At 45.4% G+C, this 23684-nt stretch overlaps 1 protein-coding gene across 1 annotated transcript in view; it reads right to left on the reverse strand.

Annotated features, from left to right (window-relative positions):
* SERPINE3 (serpin peptidase inhibitor, clade E (nexin, plasminogen activator inhibitor type 1), member 3) overlaps positions 1-21366 on the reverse strand; it is a 38977-nt gene extending 17611 nt beyond the window's left edge. Inside the window, exons 1-2 of the mRNA XM_009882388.1 lie at positions 21261-21366; positions 2265-2468 (exon numbers count right to left, since the gene is read on the reverse strand). Coding sequence (XP_009880690.1) covers positions 2265-2468; positions 21261-21366 — 310 coding nt within the window. The remainder of the gene's footprint in view (positions 1-2264; positions 2469-21260) is intronic.
* Between the last annotated feature and the right edge of the window lie 2318 nt (positions 21367-23684).

Raw genomic sequence — 23684 nt, forward strand, 5'->3', positions numbered from 1 at the left:
AGAATCCAGTGCGTGTTTTCTAACCTAATAGCACTCCTTTAATAACCTGCAGCAAGACCGATCACCTATTGGTATTAAAACTTAGATCTATTACTCTTTAAGGGATAAATTATTGAACTCCTTGAACAGATGTCAAGAAAACTCACACAGTCTGAGGTGTAAAGTGCTTTTCTTGTGTGTTTTGCATTAGTGTGGGAGCATTTGGCCAGCTCTCTGGAGGGTGTGAGAAATCAAAGATGGTAAATTGGAAACAGATGTTAATGTGAAGTGTAGTATCCTGAGCTTGTAACTTCAGTCATATCTAAGTGCTTGGCTAACCAAAGTCCTGAATTCTTACTTGGAGAAAAGTTCAAAATTGCTTTTAAATACTCTAGCATTGATGAAATAAAACTGCAAGGAAAAAGCATTTTAAAGCATGTTATTTTGCCTGTGCTGTCTAGAGAGGCATCCCTTTATACATTGTTTTTCTTAGTACTAGAATAAAGGTGAACAAATCTTCCAAACATTAAAAGAAGATTACAAGTGCATGTAAGAGCAGATTCTCTGTGAATAGTGAATGCACCATCAATGTTTTCATTGTTTTCACCCTGCAAGATTTTAACCACATTCTTCGTTATTGTTTAAGACAGACCAATGGAAACATTAATGCAAACATCTAATGGATGAAGGGAATTTTGTCAGATATGCATACATATGTGATTTGGTTTTACTCATCTGATAGGAAATCTGATCAAAGTGTTTGATTTATTTATTTGATTTAAAACATTTGAGGAAGTGGGTTCCTTCTCCATCCCTGGAAGTGTGCTGTTATAACCAATAGCAATAGATTCCATCCGACTTTATTTTCACATTCATACATTAATATTACTGATAGCCAAAGCTCATGTGGCTTGGGCCACAGGCAACTAAAATGGAGGTAAAATGTCTGCATGATATGATGGGCCACATGAGAAGAAGTAAAGCAGTGCAAAAGAGCTAGCAGGTCATTAACAACCTCTGCACTTCTCTTCGTTAAATTTTGTGTGGAGATCTGTGACTGAATTTCACTGTGCAACATTATTCTCAAGGTTCTTTCTTAATAACTGAGCCCCTCATGACCAGACGTGTCAAGCAAGGTATAATTCTTGTATGAATTATTGTTGTTCAAAGTTACCCTACTGAATTTACAGAAACAGGAGTCTTACAGGCAAGACTTGATTATACCAGTGGCTCGTAATGTCGCTGCACTGTCTTTGCGTCAGTACCTGCAGCTGTATCTGTATGTATCAACCAGAGTGATCTCTTACTGCTGTGTTGGTTTTGAATATCAATGCCATACAGAATGGTACTGGGGACTAAGGCAGGTTACAGCACAGGACGATGAAATCGCTGTAGATTTTATCGTTAGTCTTCATATGCTGAAAGTAAATTTTATGCTGAGAAATAGCAGTGTCATCTCTATACATAAGTCTTGTATGTAAGCTGCAAATTTCGAAGATGAGGCAGTCATCTGCTTTTCATAAACATTGTGCCCATAATGTAAAATAGTTTTTGACATGTGATGTGAGATGGTAGGATAATCCAGAGCTAAAATGAAAACAGCATCCTTAAATTCAGCTAACTTAATGCTGGATTCTAAGACATCTGCCTTTTCCATATCCCTTCCAGATTCCCAGTGAGTTTTATTTTAGCTTGCTTCCAGGGAAAGATGCAATTGCACCATCCATCTGTCAATGTGTATCTCTCTCTGCCAGTCTCCTTCTAATAACTTTTCATCTCATTAGAAAAAGGCACAAAGTCTTAAAGATAATTCAATTTCTGTAGGTTTCCTAAAATTTGTTAATGGGATAGAAGAGAAAAGGTAAGTGGTATAGGAGAGAAAACGACTGCCCTCTGCCTGGCACCTCCTTGAAGAAGACACAGGGGAGGCCAGGACACAATGGACACGATGAACGTCTGGGAACCCAGGAACAATTCTGTTGTTCATGGAAGTAGCAATTCTAGATGTAGTTGTATTTTGGTGCAGTAAAAGAGTAAGCTCTGATCAAGAAAAAAGAGGAATAATAACATGTGTATCAAATACTCCCTTGAGTTTCCTTTGTCCAGCTGATACCAGGCTATCAAAGATGGAGAAAACACTCCTAAGCTACATCTCTCAGTGAGACAGAAGACAGAAGTTTAGTTATCATACTAAACTTCTGTGTGCAATTGCTGTCTCCTTAGTAAAGCTGTGAATTTATTGCAAAATGTAAGGCAAGAAGTATTTTTTTTAAGCAGTACATTACCATGAACGTTGTATCCTAGGGCATCCTGCAGCTCTGTAAAGGTATTTCCTTGAGCTCCAAACTGCAGCAGCTCCAAAGAAACAGCCACACTTGCTGGAGAGACTACCAGATTGGTTCTGTTCTCTGCTTCAGATACATGTCGGTAGAGATTGATGGCAAATTCAGTCTTCAGCTCTTTCAGCTCATCATAGGAGATGCAGTTTCCTTTGGTTAAGCAGCCAGCAGACAGGATAAATGCAGAGAAGAAAATGGGCAACATGAAGGTGAGCTGGGAACACTCTCCACCAACTAATCATACCTGCAATTAATAATACAGTTACATTTAGAAAAGCGATAGGCTGAGCTGACAGAGGAACTTTTTCTTTCCATCAGTGTTAAGATACCACTTACAATAGTAATGATGACTGTTAAAATACTTGTCCAGGTCTACTCAGTAGCTATTTTCATAAAAGAAAAGAAAAAGACGTAGGGACATTCTGATGACTCTGACAAGAACAGAGTTTTTCCAGAATGCTGTACCCATATAGGATGGTTGGCCATTACAGTGCGTGGAGACACAGCTGGTTAAAAAGTTAGCTACCTGCATGCATGATGGGACACCTTAGGGCAGTCTCCATGCTGCTGAGCACCCACAGCTCCTTTCTGTCCCCAGCAGAAAGGGGGTCACATCCAGCATTCCCAGAAGGACCGCCACCCCTCGTGAGGTGCAGGTATCTAACTGGAGGCTCAAGGCTGGGCTTTAGATCCAAGTTTGCAAAAGGCTGGCTTCAAATTTCTCCCCCCACCCGAAGATATTTCTTCTATGAAATTTATCCCAGTGAAAAAAGGTTGTATTTGCAAAAACTCCAATGCTTGCAGCACAAAATCACTGCTTCGGATTTTTATGGGAAATCAAGCATTGGTCAATGTTATATTAAGAAACACTTAGATTCACATTTAAAGGAATAATGCTAAAATGACAGAGTAGCTTTCTGTACAAAATTTCACCTTTCGAACATTGTTTGCAAGTATATTTTAAAAAATACTGCCCCTTCTTTCACTTCAGGATTTCCTACAAAGCTTTCTCCATGCCCTTTGCTCTAGAGAGCACCTCTAATGCCTCGCATTTACTCACAGTTAGCTCTGTTAAATTGTCTTGCCTTTCTGTGTCCTTCTGGGTGTCTCAATGGAAGCTGCCTATGTACGTCTTGTCTCCTTCTTTAATAGGTAGTGGAGCAAAGACTAAGTCATGAGACTGCATTTAAAGGGATAGTCAGTGATCAGAGTCTCTGTCGGCGATGTCTGTACCACTCTGTCCAAATTCCTGTAGGCTACAAGCTCTATGGAGAGCCAGGCAAAGCGGCATGCCACTGACCAGCAAATCCAAGGCAAGGAACAAAAAGGTACACATGGAGATACAGTCAGCAACTTCCTTGCGAGCCCTGCCCGAGCCTCATGAGACTTGTGACCTGCTGGTACCGAGCAAGGCATCTCCTATCTCTCTTCCCACCCCCCTCCTCCTTTTATATGAATTCCATTGATTCCTCTACCACAAAGGGGAAGAGAAAGGGCTCTCTGTGTACCAGGCACACAGTTATTTTTTTTTTCCCCCACTTTGAAACGTTGTTCAGAAATCCCATGCAATTAAAATGTCTTTATTTGCCATTATTTTTTTCTTTAATGCCATCCCAAACAGCATTCACTCTTTAGCTTCCAGGAGGAAAGAAACAACAATGTGGTGCACTTGAAGGAGATCGAATGAGGAAGGGCTCTCTCTGAAGGAGCCAGAAGCAGAAGAGCTGTGGTTGTGACTGCTTTAAAAGCAGTTTCAGCTGTTCATGGCTTTCTTCATATGACAGGATCAAATCCTGCCCGTCACATTCACAGGTTCAGCCTCACAGCTTCACAACAGCACCTAAGGCAAGCAAGGTTTCATCTTAAAAATGAGTGTAAAACTGCAGCTTATTGACCTTCATAGAGTTTGACATTATATATACCCTTAGTTATTTCACAGCACACATTCCTGTTGCAACTGGGAAAGAAGATATGCAGAAAAAGGTCATTACAATCAAGCACTAGTGTTTAGGTGCTACTGTTTCATCCTTAGAAGGGGAGGAGCAGCCACACAATTGAATTAGCGCCCAAACGAGAAGGAAGAAATGGGCCTCCCTTTGTCTGCACTTGTGCTGTTCCTCTCTTTCTGCTTTTTTTAGAAGATGACAGAATAGACATTGATATTGGGGTGTGTCTCAGGATTCTGGGGTTTAGACCATGTTCCTGCTAGGACAGATGAAGGGTAAGAGCTTGACCAGTCCCAGACTAGTACAACAGGCAGGGATGTAGCTTTTGCCATGGATCTCAATGGCAGTATCCTCATGCTAAAAATTACATTTGGGCTTAAGAGTTTTGCTGAATGAGAACCTCTCTGCTGAAGTTATCATTGATAGTGTCCACTGGACTGGAGATGTATTCAGACGGAATGAAACAGAGGCCACCAAGTGATTTCTCGCAGGGCTCAGAGCTGTCAATAGATAAAGTAACTCTGGTCACTGATGGGGATTGTACAGCTGAATTTGATGTCATATTCCCAGAGGCTCCAGACTTGATAAGACATTTCCTCTGCCCTGCTTGATACTCTCCTGTGGATTTATTAAGATTCGGAAGAAAGATAGGGAAGCCCTGAAAGTTTTAGGTAGTACTGTCAAAAATTGACATTCAATTCCCACCTGGCAAAAATGTTGCTATTCAGATTTGGGGTAAGTATTTATAGAAGATGTAATTAAAAATTAGACCCAGTATAAATGTGGTATAGGACAGCATAGTTTCTGTGGAAAAGGGGAAAAAAAACTATCCTGGGTCATGCCACATCACAGAGGGGACTTAGAAATTGGGGTGTTTGTTTCAAACTCTCCATCTCTGCACCTGCTTTAGGAAAGGAAAGCTGTGGAGTAATCTTAGCAGCAAAAATAGTGTTTGCAGACAAGGAAAGAGGACTTAAGAAAAGTAAAATGGAATCAACGCAGTTCAAAGCAGCTGTGGGGAATAAGCAATGTGCTTTACATATAATGAATAAAAAAGAAAATCCATTAGTGAATGATTACAAAGATAAAAGGCAGTAGAGTAAGAAGGAAGGAAGAGTTGGTGAAACTAGCTGTGGCTAAAAAACAAGTGGTAAAATACTGGGTGATGAGTATGAACATTAATCATAATCGAGGCCAGACCCAAAATTCTCACACCCTTTCACTTTAGCAGCCTGAATCTTAAATTTCTCTTCCCCAAACTGGGATCCAAAGCCAAGAACTGGGTGTCGGAGAGAAGCTGGTGCCACGTGGGGGTGAGTCTGAAAACTGAGCTTGTTCTGGGAAGCCAGGAGCTGAGCCATCCAAGTGAAGGTAGTTTGGGGCATAACCCAGGAGCTGCTAATCAAATAGGCCAATTACAGAAATGCCAGGTCAAAAAGAGAGCTGTCCTGGACCTTCAGAAGTGTTAGGATTGGGCTGCTGTGGAGCAAGGGATTTTCCAGCTCTTTTTTGACATTTTTTTTTTCCAGTCTTTCAAGTTGCCTGTGTCCTAGTTTAGGCATCACGTCCTTCTTCGAGTCCTAATCTGGTTATGCACCATAAGGTACTGAGGAAAGTACTGATAAATTTGCTGTCAACCATTTCATTTTTAAGATGCTGGAAACACATTTTTAAAGGAATGCAACTGATTGGTCCACAAGATAACTCTTCAGAGACAGAAAGGGGCAGCGGTAAAAGTTATACTTTGAGAAAGGCTTCCTGACATTGAGATAACTTAAGCTGCCTGTGAGGGAAGTAGGAAAAGGGAGCGACCAGGAGAAAATATGGTCTGGAGAAAATACAGCACAATTCTGTGTGGGTAAGAGGCTGGACTATGTGGTGCTGTGTCTCCATGGAGCTCCTCTGGGCACCTAGGAGAGCAGCTCTGAGGGCTTCAGAGGGAGCCCAGTGTCTCTGTCCCTTCACTGAGCAGAGAAAACCACCACTCTTTGAGAAGGAAAATATCAAAGAACTTCCTGATGTGTTAGCAAACCACCAAATGGAGCAAAATTAGTGGAAAGTGCTGGAAAGAAGTGTTAGGTGGTGGCTGCTTTCACTGGTGGATTAGATCCTGTCTGCGTCTGTGGCGTGTCAGTGCTATTACTGTATGGGCCCTCAATGTCCTCCTGTGTCACCATCATGGTGGGCAAGGGGACAGACTACTGAAGCATCTCCTGCTGCTCAGCACTGACAGGTGCCATCATAGGTAGCTCTGTAATGCCTGGTGTGAAAAAAAAAAAAAGAGAAATGGTCAGTGACAGCTGTTCTCCAGAACTTCATCTTCAAAGTCTTCATGGGCCAGATTCTGCTCTCAGGTACAGCAGTGTCAATGTAAACCATTGACATCAACTTGGCTTCTGGAGCAAAAGGGGAGCTGCTGGGGGAGCATGGGCTGGCAGGCTCCTCCAGGGGACAGGGTGCTCCCTGCCTGTGGGAAACAGTCTCAGGGTCGAGCCTCCATGGGGAGGAAGGTGAGGAGCTTGTTCAGCCCTGGAAGCAGTTAGAAGTCACAGGACTGAAATGAGAAACTGGAGAGAAGGACACAGCCTGCACGGGCACTGTGGGCAGAGGGAGATTTCTTTGGAAGCCTTTTTTTCCCCCAAATGTTTCTCCCAGGAGACTGGAGTTTTCTCTGATTTATTAACCTGTGCTCTAATAAAACCAAGCCCTGGTTTGGCGTGGCTCCTGAGAGGAAAGGAAGAGCAGTTATGCTTTTGGGCCCTGGCTAGTTTGGGCTCCTGCTGCACAGACTTTACGCAGCAATCTGGAGCAGAATTTGGCCCAGGGAAAGGCTGGAAGAGGAAAAGGTGGGAGGACCAGGTGAGAAGCAGGTTTTCCTCTTCAGAACCCTCTTGTTTGCTTTGCTGTGTAAGGTCAGTCTCCAGCAATCTTCCTTTTGCTCTAGCAGAACCCTGCTATCAGCAGGATTACTGTACATTTACTCCTTCCTAAATGAGAATAGAATTTAACCTTCTATCTGTATCTGGTTTTGTGTGCTTGCTCTCTTTAACATATATAACCCTGGGGAAATCAAACTGAATCCAAACTAGCTTCCTTCCAGCTTACATCTCTCCTCCAGGAGAGAGCCCACATTGCAAGATACCAACACATTTGCTAAGTCAGGAAGGTGGTTCTGCTGAATTTCAGGATAAGAAAAATTTGCATCATCATTTCGTACAGAGCTAATTCTGCAGGGAGGCGGTTGGCTGTGGAGCCACAAAACACGCAGCTGAGCAAGTTCAAGTGAATTTGCTTACTGCTGTCCACATGCCATGAAAATCCCACCACTGCCTCCGCCTTCCACTGGTGCCTGAGGACAAAATCTGGCTCTCCAAAGGATGACCACTGTAGCGGATAGCCTTCAAAGAAGTAGTCCAGTGAAGTGAATAATTTCTGCAGGACTTTATTAGAAGAAAAAACAGCCAGCTGACCTTGTGATGGAGTCTCAGACCAAACTCCATGTGCTGGTGTGGCAACAAACTCTTCCAGAGGGCATGGCCTTGCTGAGCAGATGGGCTTGGTGCTAGCACCTGGCCAGCTGGGACCTGCTGGGGAGTACACACCCTGCAGAGTCCTACAGAGGAGCTCCAGCCTGCAGGAACCCAGAGACCACTTCCCTCACACCTTCCTGCCCAGCTCCAGGTGTAAAGAAGCATCATTAGCAGCGATAAATGCTTTTTGGCAGCTCTCACAGCTGGAGGTAGCTGTCTAGCCCATGGCTGCAGGCTAAATAGCAGAGGGGTAATGGCACAGGCTGGCTGTGACCAACCTGTGCAGCACCTGTCTTTCAGTCCCCTTCAGACTCCGTGGCTCTAAAACATGAATATAACATTTCTGTGGGTTCATTTTCCTTTATCTCTAATACTGCAAGTGGAATAACGGAGCAGTGATTTTACAGCATGACACTGGGAATCAGTATTTCCTGCCCCGTGGGATGCCCAAGGGCACATGAGCACCCTTGGGGATGCAAGGGCCAACGGGCTGGTGTCGGAGGCCTGTGTGGGATGCAGGCTTGGGTCAGGGGGGCTTTTGGGATGAGTCCTGGAATAAACGCCCCCTGAACTGTACCCAGGGGCAGTTTTGGAGACAGGTAGTGGGAGCAACCCAAAGCTTAGCCAGGCAGTAAGTTAACAAGCGGTGTGAACTATCAGTGCTGGAGTCAACTCCTCTTTCAAGTAGCAGGGTAGATATTTCTAATGTGTTGTGTGATGTCTTCTGCAGTGGGCAGAATGGTGCCTTTCTCTGGTGGAAAGCAAAGCAAAGCAAACACGAGTTCCTGTATCACTGAATGGATTTAACATCATAACACTGATGAAGAGACACATGTTTCCACATGCAGAGTGTAGGCTGAATAATAAATCAGGCCAGTCTTCTCAATGATAGTGACCATTCTTGTTATATGGTTTTCAATAGACAGAATTCAAAAGGACTGAGAAACCACAAGGACAAGACCACTCCTTTTTTTATGTTGAATTTAAAAAAAAAAAAGGAAGGAAAACTGACTGAGGAGAGAGTAAAGATTTTGTACATCCTTATTGTAATCCAAGTAGTTCTCCTATGCATGTCTCATAGGGTAAGATGGCTTAAGAAACTCTAGGAGAAACGATGCATGAGCTCCGAAGGCATAATCTCAGCCGTGTATATGTTTCCTGCAGTGTTATATGAAGATCTTAGCAGTAAAGCCTCTTCCCTGTGGGGTCTGAATACATGATAAGACCCTTCCTGAGTGTACAGCTGACCTGTGATGGCTGCTGTCACGGATCAGCTACTTCACTGCCTGCAGTCGCTCAGAGGTGCTGCATCAGCATGTCTGGAGTTGACTTGCCAGTCTGTGAAATGCCACCTCTGCCCCCAAAAGTCACCTTTTTGGTATCCGCAGATTTAAAATGCTTCTGGGAGAGAGTCAGTACCTTGTATGGGTTCTGGTGGAAATTCACAGTCAGACAAGACACACCACTGAGCCAAAAGCAGGAGTGGGGAGCAGCACTGTGGCAGCACATTTTCCTCCCAGATGACTACAGGAACTGACAATTTAAATACATTTACTGTTGACAGGGAATATAAAGTATGTTAAAAGCTGATTATAATTCAGATACCCCCCAAGTGCTTATCTAACTGACTATCACAGTTTCCTCCAGTGCCAAATAAATGATGCCAAGTAAATGACACTGGAAGAGGTCCTCATATGAGAATGTTGCCAGCCGCAATTTCTGCTACTGATCTGGCTGAAATGACAGGGAACCAAACAGAAGATGAAAGCACGAAGATATTTATGAAGTTGCAGAGCTGACTCCCCATAAGAAGTCTGGTTTGCAGAAAAAGGGACTTGGTTGAGTAGGCAGGAGAGGTGAGATCAAATGGGAACTTACAGAGTGAATAATGTGGAAGAATGTTATTTACAGGGCAGCTCTGCATAGGCCGGTTCATCAGCTGTGGTTTTACCTCTCCTGTGGCCTGAACCGACCAGGTGGATCCACGTTGAAAGCCACATTGCCAAACTGGCTTAGTACTGAGCCACAGCTTTTATATCCTGCCTGTCACCCCACAGATACCCTCTCTTCAGCCTGGGGATCAGGTCAGAAAACCAACTGGACCCAAGTGAGCAACATTTGATGGACTTCTGGGGCTGCTGGGCCTGCGCAGCAGGGCTAGCACATCTGCGATGTGTCTCATAGAATCATAGAATTGTCTAGGTTGGAAGAGACCCTTGGGATCATCGAGTCCAGCAATCATCATTGCAGCTTTCATGTGTGCCTCCCCATACTAACTGCATTTTTGCAGTGAGCTGTTTTTCTACCCTCTCACCCCAGCTTGTGATGTAGCCCTGAGCTGGGCAGAGAAGCAAGGTTGTATGTATATGTACCTGTTGCACATATTTTCGCATGCACCCACTTTGGTGCACCAAAGTTCACCCAAGCTAACCAAACCCTCCTACCCAGCCAGCCCCAGTCTTCCTCTCTGGAAGAGTTTCCTCCCTGTTTCTTCACCAGGGTGCCCCATGCATTAATAGTTGTGGAGAAGTTCAGACATGGTTCACAGATGTCCCTGTATGTCGGGCATTTCTCCTGACAATCTTCGTGGCCTCTTTCCTAAGCAGATTTCTATATTTGTGCCATCCCAGCGCTGGCGCAGCAGCACCAAAGAGCAGCAGTGCAGGCGGGGGTCCCAGCTCTGGAGGGCCTGACCCAGGTCTCTCGCCAGCTTTGCTCCACCAGAGCTCATGGCAGAACCTCGCCAGGTTTTGGTGGCAGCAGCAATGGTCCCTGCACTACCAGCTGGCACTGTGTGGAAAAATAGTCCTGCTCCACCATGACAGGTGGAGGGCAAATGGTGGGTAGGGTGATTCCTTCTCCCTCTGCTAGCAGGGCAAACCAAAACCTTTGTTCTTTAGGAGCTGATCTGCTCTTGCAGTTTACTCCCCACTTCAGGTTATAATCCCTTTTGGTGACATCACAGGTACTGCTGCAGGCGCCAAGGTGATGTCACAATGAGAAGCTTATGGCTGTAAATGGAGAATAAGTCACAAGAACAGATGACCTCAAAAGGAGCTAATATCCTGTTGTTATATAAATGTCCCTAATACTTATATAAATGTGCCAGTAACAAAAAATAAGAAAGAAAAAAGCCCCAATGGTCTATCAGCATATGTGAAGATGTGTGTAAAATTGACATTTTCTCACAGACCTGTAGATCCTTTATTAGTCTGTCTTGCCTTTAAAAATCTTTCTACTGGTATCTCCATTTATTTCACTGCTCAGCTTTTTTAATTTACCTCAGGATCCTTCCTCATTTAAAAATATTATTACATTTAAAATTAAGAGAAAAGCACAAAAGTTCTCCATATTTTGATGAGTCCAATAACCGCTTACATCCTTAGGGTTAGCTAAGCAATCTCAACAAAATATAATTTACATTTTAGTGTCAGGAATGCATTAAATAATTTGAACACATAAGAGTGTCTTTTCTGTGAAGCCCCCTGGGCTCCATGGGGAGTGCCATAGACTGGGTGTAAATATGAAGCTATCTAATTATTAGCTGTTGTATTTTTATGATAAATAGGAACTAATAAAATGGAAAACTAGGTACAGTTGTATCCCAGAAAAAGCTTTATTGCAGCTATAAAAATTATATTTCATACGCTGAACCAAATTCTTAGAAGTTGGAAATAACGTTCAGAATCTCTAAGGCCTTTTTTTTTGTAGATATCTTGTCTCCATTGTGCTGCTGGTTTATTATTTTTTGTGGTCAAGTCTTTCTTACATTTCCTCCTGGATTTTTTTTTAAAGGATTTTCTTTCTTTGATAGGATAAGGTGCATGTTTAAATGCCTCTAGGGGTAAATAATTTCACATCAACACTTTCAAGCACAAAGTCTGGATCTTCAGCAGGTTTTTACATTATGCAAGTAGACGTTTAAGGTACTTAGTACTTTCTAACCTCTAGTGCCCTTTTTACACAGAGACAGGCAGTCAGCAGGGATTAATCTGATCCTAATTAACCACAAACTCTTCTGATATTTGGTCACTGCACAGTAGCGTGCTGCCAGGTACACAGAGGTAAACTGATCTGGATTATCTTCTGGTGCATGTGCTTCGCAGAGGGAGGTCGAGCGCTCCGTGTTGTGGGTGAGTTAGAGGCAGATACAGCTTTAAACGCAGAGTGGGGAGACTGCTGAACGAAGCTGGAGTTGTAACGAAAGGGGAAAGCACTAATTAGAAGGCCTCTTCCAAATGGCCTTCTATCAAGGTTTCCTTTTCATAGATAGCATTTGTCAGTGTGGCATTGCAACAGTGCAGAAAGTGAAAAGCATGAAAATAGAAAGAGATCCATTTTTTCTTCTTTTTCAGCAGCAAAGGACCACGACTTCGTGGATACAAGTTCTCTCTTTTTTGCTTTTCTGTGTACAAGTTCCATGTCTGGTGGAGCCTTGGGAAAGCACGAGTGAGTGTGTGTGTGTCTTTCCTCGCCCACCGCCCACTGTGGCTCTCATCTTCCCTTATCGAGCAGCTGAGCTCTGCCCTCCTTACATGACATGGAAAGCAGAGCACTGAAGGTCTTCCCCAGCCTCATGATAGCCCACAAAGCAAAAACAACACGCAGCAAAGTGAGCACAGTGGGTACGAGGTGAGCCTTAGGCTGGTGGTGGGGAGAAGTAGCTGTGAGAGCCTTGCACCGCTGCGGCACCGCAGGCAGCAAGAGTGCCCAGGAGGAGAGGGATGTGTCTGCTCATGGTGCATGGGGAGGAGATGCAGCGGAGAGCTGCGGGAAACACAGAGACCACAGCAAAGTTCTCAGGCTGCCGTGGTCCAGATGTCCCGGTGCAACCCAAAAGCCCAAAACAGCCTCCCTGAGACCAGGCTCCTGTTCTCCCCTCTCTCCTAATGTGGGATCAATCATAGCTCACAGTGTCCTGCACCAGGAAAGGCAAACCCTTTGGCTTACTAGCTCTGGAGAGGAACTGCTACGTCAAGTATTCCTACAAATCGGTCCAGGCGATGGGCTCATCCCATCCTTGTGACTGCTGTGAGCAACACCTGAGGCGACCTGACGGGACAGCCATGCACAGGGATGAAGAATCCTGCTGGAGAAAATGCAAGGTTAGTTTACAGCAGTGAGGGTAAGAGCAGGGGAAAGAGATCCAAAGGTGGATCAATAGATACATTCACAATGGCATTAGGATCTGGTAATTTAAATTAGTCAAAGTCAGTGCAGAAGAGAGCATTAAGGGGATGATTTACAGCAGGGTGGATGAGTTGCACCTGCTGCTGATGTCCAATTTGATGTGGCCCGGCTGATTTGGCCCAGAAATGTACCACTTTGTGTGAACACGTTCTCCCCAGTTATACACCCTTGTTTGCCTGCTGACAGTCTTCTACAAAAATGTATGCATTTATAGCAGGTCTTCGTTTTTTCTTTTTCCAGCAAGGAAACTGCTCTAGCACACATCCTTCACAGGCCTGAGCAGGTCTCTGCCAACAGAGACCTGGACCTGGCATTTGGTTCCTGAACAAGGAGATGCAGCAGCTGAGGCCAGATTGTCCTTTCTCTCCTGATGGAGTATCTGAGGGTACCATTGGTCTCCTGGAAGGAAGTCTCCCATCTCTGTCCTGTGTGTTTGAGAGAGCGCTAGCTGATAAGAATAAGCCAGGGGCTTTTCTCACTAAGAGGCAAAACAGATTTCTTTACTCTTCAGGAAAGAACTCAGGAAATCATCCACCCGACTGCATTGCCAGCAGCTGGCCCTGTGCCACCCATTTCTCCTCCCCTGTGATGCCCTGGTGCTGTCTGCTGGCCGTTCCCCAGCCCCCCTCCCTCCCAACCCTGTCACAACCTAGGGCCTTGGGCAGCTCTCTCAGGCTCTGACATCCAGGTCCGACCCATGGCAGCTGCATTTCTCCCCTCCCAGGTATGTAAGAGGGTGCAAGGATAAAGATGCAATGAAGGGTGAGAGCTGAAGATACTTCATGGATTCCAGTCCCACAGGAAAAAGCAGCAATTTGCAGTTGCACCCTCCTATCCGCTGGTGTTGGAAGTGATGGTGCTCAGCTCTACCAGGGTTGGTCCACTGTCTGCTAAGGCAACAGAGAAAACTGGGTACATGAGGTGGCAGGAAAAGATTGCTGCAGAGCCCAAATAAGCCCTACCCAGCGTTAATGCTCGGCGTTAACAGCTCTGGCTCTTGATCTTCATAGCAGTGGCATGGCCAGGCCAGCACTTGAATAGGGAGCCAAGACATTAAAATAAAGTTTTTTCTCAGAAAGACACAACAGGGCTTGCTGCCTGCAGGTTTTTCACAGATCCTCAGCCCTGCTGGACCGTTGTCTCTGTCATGTTGCCTCATTTGTGATGGTCGCCCAGGACTTCTGCATCAGATCAAGGCAGGCTGACAGCATCACCCTTACAGCTCAGGGAAACAACTTTAAAATTGAATATTTTTTTTTCTATATTGCTGCAAATGTTCCTACAGATGGCAAAAGGGAGGAAGCAGCAGAAAAAAGGTCAGGGGAGAAGAATCTCCCGGACATGAGATCCTGAAAAGTAACTTGCTGAATCTGAAGTGGCTAACATCAGGCAAATTCACCAAGGAACTACATGGACTTTCTTCAGATACCGTAGTGACTGGGACACCTCCAATCCTCTGAGCACAGCATAATTCACTGCTTGGGGTTTACTTTTGTTCAGACTGCTCCAAACAGGACAGCCAAAAGCCAGCTCGGGCCATAGAAGTAGGTGAGAACATACTCGCATGAACAAGTGCTGGTTTCCAGTGTAGTGTGTTTGCTTTCTACACTCGTTCTTCTTTTTTTCCCCTTATCTCTGAAACATTTCTCTCTGAGCCATAGCTGTTCTTGGAGATCAAGAGAGTTAAAATAAACCCCAGAGTGGCAGTAATTTTGGGAAACGGCCCTCTCTGGTACCAGTGTGCAGCCTGCTTCATATCCAGCCATAAGCTCTTTCCGACACAGCTGGAGTCTGGCAGGAGAAGAGAGCTGGCTCCAAGCTGAGCTTTCAGGGCTCTAATGCAGGTCCAGCTCTTACAGAAAACATGCACTGCCTTCTCCTCCTTTAAACTGAAGTCTGGTGGAATAGGCATCTAACAAAATAATACTCTTTTGTTTAGGTTTCTCTGTAGTAAGCAGCACTACATTAGACCTAGGTTTGGTGAAACAATGCTGTTCTCAATTTTTCTCTGGGAAGACGGGGGCACCGTGTGGTTGAGGATCTTGCGTGAAGCCATGCAGAAGGCACGTGCCATTCACTACAGGGTGGCTGCTGGTGTCTCATCTGAAGTTGTTTGTGCACTTTTGCCCTGAGATAGCTTTCAAGCTAGGACCCTCAGCGGTGCTATATTCCCAGCCCCTGAGGTTGTTATGTTTAAAAATGGCAAATCTGTGTTCTGGAAGAAGAAAAAATTAAACTTAAACTATCTCATTTCATCAGAAACATTACTAATAATAGAAAAGAAAAAGTCTTGAAAAGCTAACTGCTCTTTCTGAAGGTCACTTCTTCAAGGACACAATGATGCACTGATTCTGCTTGAGAGGTGGCATAGCACATATGCTCACTGCATGACAGTTGTAATTAAAAGTAAAACATTTATTTCTCAATGGATATTTTTCCCCTTGCTTAATGTGTCTCTGTTGCTGTTTTGTCTCATAACAACTCTATTAATTAAGAAAAAGTGTCAAAGGACCAGCTGAAGAATGAATGAATCATGAAATTAAGAAATGGTTGTTTCTCAATGTTTTCTTTCTTTTAGAAACAGAACAGCTACATTGGTCTGTAAGTGCTCTTGTCAAATATGGGGACATTTAAAACTGCAGTTCCTTGGAAAACAAGACTCTCTTACTTCAGCATTTCAAGAAGGGAAAAAATATTAATAGTTTGTTTAGGGGAAAAAAGAAACAGCTAGAAGTTGTCACAGTGTCAAAATTAATTATTTTGGATTGATCCATTTGCCTTGATCTTTATGAGCCTCAAGAATTCCAAATACTTATCAGTCAATCATTTAAATTCCTCAGCTAAACCCCATACCTCATTAAATAAAGAAATAAGGAGGGTCTTGATATGCTTTTCTTTAGGCCTGTCACTCCACAGTCTGAAAATACAGATCATGGCAGCTTAAAGTATTCTCACGAGTTTCTTTTTTAAATAGGAAAAAAGCCCTATGTTTCTCTATACAGTTTGTCACATTCTCATCAGTGACACTGTCCTGCTGGTTCTTCTTAGGACTAACCTCAAGTACCACCTTCAGTGGTGGAAGGAGACCACGGGACATTAAATTTCCTGGTGACTGTGCTAATGTCACCAAGCAACGGAAGATTGTTGGGTGTTGTGATGGCCTAATGAAAGGCAAGGGGAAAGAGAGAAAGGGTATACTTAGAAGACACATATAGAAAAAATTTGAGATATGTATAACCCTTTTTGAGTGTGTACTGACTTCTTAAAGACATTGGGGTCTAATGGGAATATTGCAGAATGGAAAGAGCAACTCAAAACATCAGGCTATAGGAGTGTATGTCCCAGATTCTGTGCTTTCTTCATTCTGGCAGCAAAGCAAAACAGAGGTAGGCAATTCTGTAGCAGGTACCCAGCTGAGACACAAACCATGCTGGAGAAAAGCAGAAAATGCCTTTGAGCATCACAGATGAGACAAGAAATGGCTTGAAGGACAAAAAAAGTGAAGATGTTCCCCCAGAAACCTTGTTACTGGTGCTCAGCTGTCTGCCCCCGCCATGCCCCAGCTGCTGTCTCAGTACTCAGCATGACTCACGCGGTCTCCTCAACACTGACCCCATGCAATGGCAGAACAAGACTGTGATCCCTCTCACCCCTTCAGCTGCTTCCAAGTTAGGTTCCCTGTGATACCTCAGTGATGGGACACCATAGCCGGGCTATGAGGGACACACATGCACATCCTCCCCTGTCTGATCTGCTGTGCAGTCGTAAAGCCTGCATCTCCCAGAAGCTCCTACTTCCCTGCCTCCCACAACCTTCCCCGGGCAGCTGTGGCAAGCTGCTCTGAAATCCTCCTGCTGAGACTTTCCACTTTGTGTAAGACTGGCGAAGTCTGTAGGGAGGCAGGATAGCTGTTCATGGATGTAGTCAAGAGAAGCTGCTGGGCACACAAGCCCTTTTCAGACTGCTGTGGCTGTAGTGATGAACAAACCACGTAAGAAATTTTTAACTGCTTCTTAAAGAGCTCTGCATGCTGGAGCTGCCATATCAGGTTTTGGTTATGCATCACATCACAGTGGGGCATTTTGCTTTCTCTGTGGCTCAGGGAATATCTGTTACTCATAGAGAAGGAGCAGCCACTGACATGTCAGTTTGAGGGGGGAAAAATGATCGTTACTGAATTTCATATTATCATAGAATCATAGAATGGTTTAGGTTGGAAAGGACCTTGAAGATCATCTAGTTCCAACCCCCCTGCCATAGGCAGGGACACCTCCCACTAGACCAGGTTGCCCAAGGCCACGTCCAGCCTGGCCTTGAACACCTCCAGGGATGGGGCCTCAACAACCTCTCTGGGCAACCTGTTCCAGTGCCTTACCACCCTCAAAGTGAGAAACTTCTTTCTAATGTTTAATCTAAACCTGCCCTCTTCCAGTTTAAAGCCATCCCCCCTCATCCTGTCACTACATGCCCTAGTAAAAAGACCTTCCCCAGCTGTCCTGTAGGCCCCCTTTAGGTACTGGAAGGCCACAATAAGATCTCCCCGGAGCCTTCTCTTCTCCAGGCTGAACAGCCCCAGCTCTCTCAGCCTCTCACCATAGGAGAGGTGCTCCAGCCCTCGGATCCTCCTCGTGGCTCTCCTCTGGACACGCTCCAGCAGGTCCATGTCAATTTCACACACCTTTGCTGAGCTAACAAACACACATTTTACAGGGCTTCCAAAACCACACAAGAGCTCCCTTGAGAGATCAGGTAGGATCTTTCAGTTGATTCTGGGCTCCCCTATATTGGTTATCTTCGCATTTCTTTCGTTCAAGACTCCAGTGCTTTGGTGAGCTGCAGTAACATGCATTACAGTATGCATGGGTGACATCATTTTCCTCTTTCCAAACCGCAGTAACTTCACAGCCAAAGTTCTACAGATGTATCAGGTCCAATGTCCAAACTATGCCAATAGATGCATTTCATGCACATCATCCATTTCATTCCATTATACATCTCTATTGACACATGAAAGCCAGCCCTGATCTGTGTTTTCTCATGATAGATAATTTCTCCTCTGAGCAGTGTTCATGCCTGCTTCTTTAGGATGGCACAGCTCATTTGTTTTCCACTTTCAGTTTTTCACCTTTCATCTGCTTTTCCCATTCTCTCATGGTGTGATGAGCATTACAAACCAGTATCTGGACCTGGACTGCTGCCAAAGGGAAGGCTGAAATCAGAGGCAAATCAGAGCCATTTAGAAATCACACCTGAATAGATTTTTGCTGCAATTGGTGTCTCACAGTATTGTGCTCTGCAATAACTTGAAGGTGAAAAGCATCAAACGCTCAGGTTGTAAAGAGGCTCAGAGTGACTGCATTTAAACTTAGTCCTCCAGACGGAGTCCAGACTTGTGAAGCTTCTCTCCTCCTAGCAGGTAAGACCTCACACAGCGTGGTGGTCCTTGTCCAGATCTCACAAGTTGCCCCTGCCAATAGCCTCCACTTCCCCAAGACAGCGGAACAGCACTTAACTCCTTTCGTGGTGTGTGAGTGATTTGATATCATGCACTTTCATCTGTCAGGCCCTGTGGCCCACGAAGATGTCCCTGCGGCCCACGAAGATGTCCCTGCCATATGCACATATAGCGTGTGTGGAGATGTGCTACACTGAAGTTAGAAAATTTGCAAATTTGCTTTCTTGTCAGCCTACTTGCCTCTCAGGGGCAATGCCAGCACCTCCAAAGCTCTGGGATAAGAAGTGTCCCCTTGTTGAACATCAGGGGAGAAACATAACACTGTCACATTAGTTACTGAACTCAGCAGAAGCAGCTGATGCCCTTCAGCAGAACCTGCATTCTTGTACCTGTAGTTTTTTCCCTGTGTAAAATCCAGATTGCATGTGGCATCTTCAGTGAAGCTTCCCAGGAAAACAACGATTATTTTCATGGAAAAGTTGTTGCTCAACCCTGAGACTGCAGTGCTCCAAACGGCCTAGTTCTAAGAGCCAGCAATAAGAAACAGGACTGGCTAATAACCCTATCACCTTCGTGAGAACTCTTTTATGTAATTTAATTTAATTTAATTTAATTTAATTTATATACTTTTTTCCGTATGGCATTCTTTTCATGTACCCAGAATCTTAACTCCTGTATCACAGATTGCAGTCCTCTGTCTGTACTTCTCATCCATCCATATCTCATCATCTTCTTTTTTTTTAATGCCAGTCTTTACATGATTGAATATCATTTTCAGAAGATTTCACACTTCTGAAAGTCCATATGGTTGTCAAATTCTTTTCTGATGCCACTTGTTTATGGCTTCATAATCAACATGGATTCACACATCCTTTTTTTCCCCCTTTCCCTTGAGTCTCTTTTGTATACAGCTCAAATAAGATTAATTTACTTCTTCTCCAAATGATGCTGCCAAACTTCACACATCGCCAGAGAAGGCCTGGGGCAAAAATCTGTTCCATCTTGCTGTGCTCTTCATTCATGTCAGGCTGCAAGCTAGCTGTCATCCCAGGGAGCAGCTAGGTTTTCTTTGGACCATCTACCAGAAATCGCAACATCAGAAAAGGTTCTGGTGACCTCGTATGTCTAACAGACAACGAGCCTCTATGCACAGAGAAGAGCAGGGCACACCTGCAGCTGCATCCTCACAGCGTCACTGAACGACTCCCAGTGATGCTGAAAGCAGAGTTTTGTATACCCTGCAGCGTGCTAGAGATAAGGTAAGGACCAAATCCCATTGATCTAGTAAGGAGATGCTAAGGAGAGGAGTGGGCAGGAGGAAAGGAGCCTGGGTCCTGTCCTGCTTTGTTCTGGACACAGAGCTGCAGGTGAAGCTCCAGACTTGCGTCCTGTCTGAAGAGATGGGACAGGGGATGTGTTGGGGAACTGGGGGAGCAGGCAGAGCGGAAGCACCTCCAGGCTCACGTTGGCCAAAGAGGAGTCAGTGCTGTACTGAGTGTGATTTTTATGGGCCTTGGGGTTTGTGAAGGAGAGGGATGAGCTGGATGGGAAGAGAAAGAAAAGGGAAGATTAAGGGAAGGACAGGGAAGAGGAGTGTCTATGGTGGCAGGCAGCATGAATCCAAGGGAATTCATCTGCAGGGGGTTGAAGCAGCAAACCAACCCATCAGCTCAGAGCAAAGGTTGTCCTGGAAACCTGGAAAACACTCTGTGCACTCAGGCTGTGTTGGCAACCTGACAGCTTCAGCGTCCTTAGCCACCGTGGCTGATGGTTCCCCTCCACCACCCCTATATCTACCCAGTGCCTTGAAAAGCAGGGTCTTGCATGGCCCCCCGTGCCTGGAGCTGGTGCACTATCTGGGGCTAGAAAAAGGGAGGAAGGTCACAGGAAAAAGGGAGGAAGGTCACAGGAAGATCTTTCTGATCTTCTCCTGCCCTTTGTCTTGTATCAGCACTCCCCTGACCTCATTGCCAGCTCGCACTTCCCCATCTTCTCCCACTCTGGAGACATTCAGAACGCGCCTGGATGCTGTCCTGTGCAACCTGTTGTAGGTGACCCTGCTCTGGCGGGGGGGTTGGACTAGATGATCTCCAGAGGTCCCTTCCAACCCTGACTATTCTGTGATTCTGTGATTCTGTGATCTTCTACCCAGGCGGGTGGCAGCTGCAGCCCCAGCAGTGGTTGTTCCTATTGCTTGCCATAGGCAGCTGTGAAACTCCTTTCTTCAAAATTTCTGCATAGTCTTTACACACGTGGCAGGGTGGGAATCAGCATCCTTACCCCTCCTGTGGGAAAACCATAGCCCGATCAGCTCTCGAAGGAAAGCAAAGCAGCAAAGTGCTGGGGAGAGAACCTTAAGGGCAGAGACTGCATTTCTGTAGCTGTACGTGGCACAGCAAGGGAACACTGGCAACTAGTCAAAATCCATGAGCAGAGCCACAGTGTAACTAATTAAAGCTTTGCTTTCTTGTGACCAAAAAAAACCCCAAACAGAATTGGGAAAAGTGGGACTCATAGCCGTATCATGGCAAAGCATGTGAAAAAACCACCCGCTCCTAATCACAGTCCAATTAAACAAAATAAACCTATCCATGCAATGTCACATGCGAACTGCAAAAAGTTGGCTGTTAATTCACCAAAGCAGGAGGAACAAATAAAATTGGTATTATGTGTTGCATTCTTAAACTGCATCTGTTCTGGGAGGCCCTGTCACCGAGTTCATTACACCTAAGAAGCAGGAGCGCTCTGGTGGCACTGCTAACCTCACAAAAAGCATTGTCTTGGCAGGACTTTGGTCATACTTACCAGATTATCTCCGTACCAGGAGGGCTAAAATTTTCATCAAAGTAAATAGCGGAATTTGTGACAGCCAGCCGGCTTACCGCGTGGTGCTCGAGGGCTTGTTCGCAGGAGATGCTGGGCTCCATCCTGAACACAGCCCCGAGTGGTTGCCCTGTGGGCTGTGGCTGCTTCCTCGCCTGTGGCTCCGGTGCAGCAAAACAACACAGCAGAGCTGTTTGGGTCATCAAGCCGCCAAGTTAGTCCAGTCCCCAGATTTGTGATGAAAGGGAGGGTGATAAAGCACAGTGGCCAGGTGGAAGCTCAGCACAGGCACCATCAGCAGCTAATACCGAAATGCAGGGCACAGAGGGTGAGAAGGGCAGGCAGGTCTCCTTGGTGGAGACGGCTGGAGCAAGGCTTGCTTTCTACCACACTGTGAAGCGAATGCCACTGCGTTCACTCTGTGCTCTTCAGGAATGCGTGCTGCAAAGCGCCCGGCGGACCCTGGGGATGGAGGCACATCTCAGGCCGTGGTAGGCACTGCTGTGGGGTACGGAGGGTATCGTGCCAAGGTCCCCTGCAGCGTGCTCTGCGGGTGTCACCCGCCTGGGCTGGCAGCTCTTTGCGCTGACACTCGTGTGCATGAAAACCACGAGATGGCACTAGCAACTTTTGCAGGCCGGTGGCTTCCCAGCGAGGTGCACAAACACACACACACACACAAAATAGCATACTGCATTGCTGTGATCCCGTCACAAAATACAGGTACTCCAGAGTCACCGAGCTGTGAACGGGGTATTCCTTTTACTGACCGGTCAGCTTTGGCTAAATCCATTTCCATTTCCATTTCATTACATACTAATGGTCAGCAGTTTTTATTTACGATGGGCAGATTGGATTAAAGGCCTCCACCTAGCATGCTATTTTGCATTTTATGCCTCATATGCAGGAGAAGAGTGATTAAAAAGGGCCATTGATTCTAAAGTGAACCATGCTTAATGCAAAAGGCTGAGCCAAAGCAGAGACAGGGTGTGCCTCTGCAGTTGTGAAGCTCTCCAAGACTCCAAATGCCCTTTCTGTGGCCACATTGAAGCCACGCTCTCTATCTGTAAATTGCTAAATAAAGGTGAGCTGAATACTGATCTCCAGCTCCAAGGCCAGCCCAGCACTATTTGACTCGTGTCCACATCCTTCAGAGCTGTCCTGTCGGCCACAGGCATACCACAGAGCAGCTGGCTTGGCTTCCCTCCTGGACTGCTGCGGGATCCTTACGGCTCTAGGGCACAATTATCCCATTTTGCCAGGGAGGTTGTTATCTGAAATAAAGTGAGGACTCCATTGGAGCCCAGCTGAGAGGTGTTTTTACAGCATGACCCCGAGGGGTTGTGTTTCATGCCCGGTGGGATGCCCAAGGGCATGTGGGAGCACAGGAGGATGCAAGGTCTGATGGGACAGTGTTGGAGACAGAAGGGAGACAGGCTTGATGTAGCCTCTTCCACAGTGGGAACAGTCTTTAGGGTGAAGGGCATCAGGTAGTGTCTTGGAGAAAGCTGCTTGAGGAGGTTTAAAACAGAGTCAACGAGCAACCAAATGATCTAGTGTCTGAATGTTCTCCTTGTCCCTCTCCCACTATTGTAAACATTTCCCATCACAGGATTCACAAGTCCTTGCAGGGCTTTCCACATGAAGCAGTGGGATTCCTCCCTACATGCACACATCCAGGATGTTTCCTCCCAGTTATCTCATAACCCATTCATTTCTGGGCTCAGGACGACAAGATCTGAAGTACCATTGCCCAGCACTCTGCATTGACTTCTCCTGGAACAGCAAGTACTCAGAGAAATTTTCTGGGTGAAGGCTGCAAATAAATGTGACTATCTTCTCACACAGGGCATGAATTCAGTGCCCTTCATTGCCATGAACTGCTGTGGAAACCCAAGGAATGGAAAGAGATTCAACAGGAAATTTGACAAATTGATGGAGAATAAATCCATTGGTAGCAAAATGTAGCAGTTGGTCACACAGTGATCTGAACACAATTTTTGGCTCAGGAAGTCTGGATTCTGTGTAAATTTAGCAATTTACACTATGCTGAGTCCTGGAAGCTGGGAAAGGATGCCACAGGGAGGATTGCTCTGTACTCAAATGACACTCAGACTCAGATGAGAGAGAATTCATTATCTGAACAGAAATAATTTTGAGTTAGTTTGGGGAAGAGTCAACATGGTTTTATAAAGGGAAATCACACCTCATAAATCTATTGGAGGCTTCAGAAAACATCGACAAATAGGTGTACAGCTAAGAACAGTTTTCCAAAGTCCTTCATCAAAGCCTCTTAAAGAAATCATGCTGTGATGGTTTAAGAGGTAAGGTTATGTGAATAAAGGACTGATTAAAAGGCAGGAAACAGAAGGCAGAAATAAATAGCCAGTTCTGACAGTGGAAGGAGGTTGGCAGTGGAGTC

Source organism: Charadrius vociferus, unplaced genomic scaffold (genome assembly GCF_000708025.1).
Source record: "Charadrius vociferus isolate BGI_N301 unplaced genomic scaffold, ASM70802v2 scaffold263, whole genome shotgun sequence".
NCBI classification, from domain to species: domain Eukaryota; kingdom Metazoa; phylum Chordata; class Aves; order Charadriiformes; family Charadriidae; genus Charadrius; species Charadrius vociferus.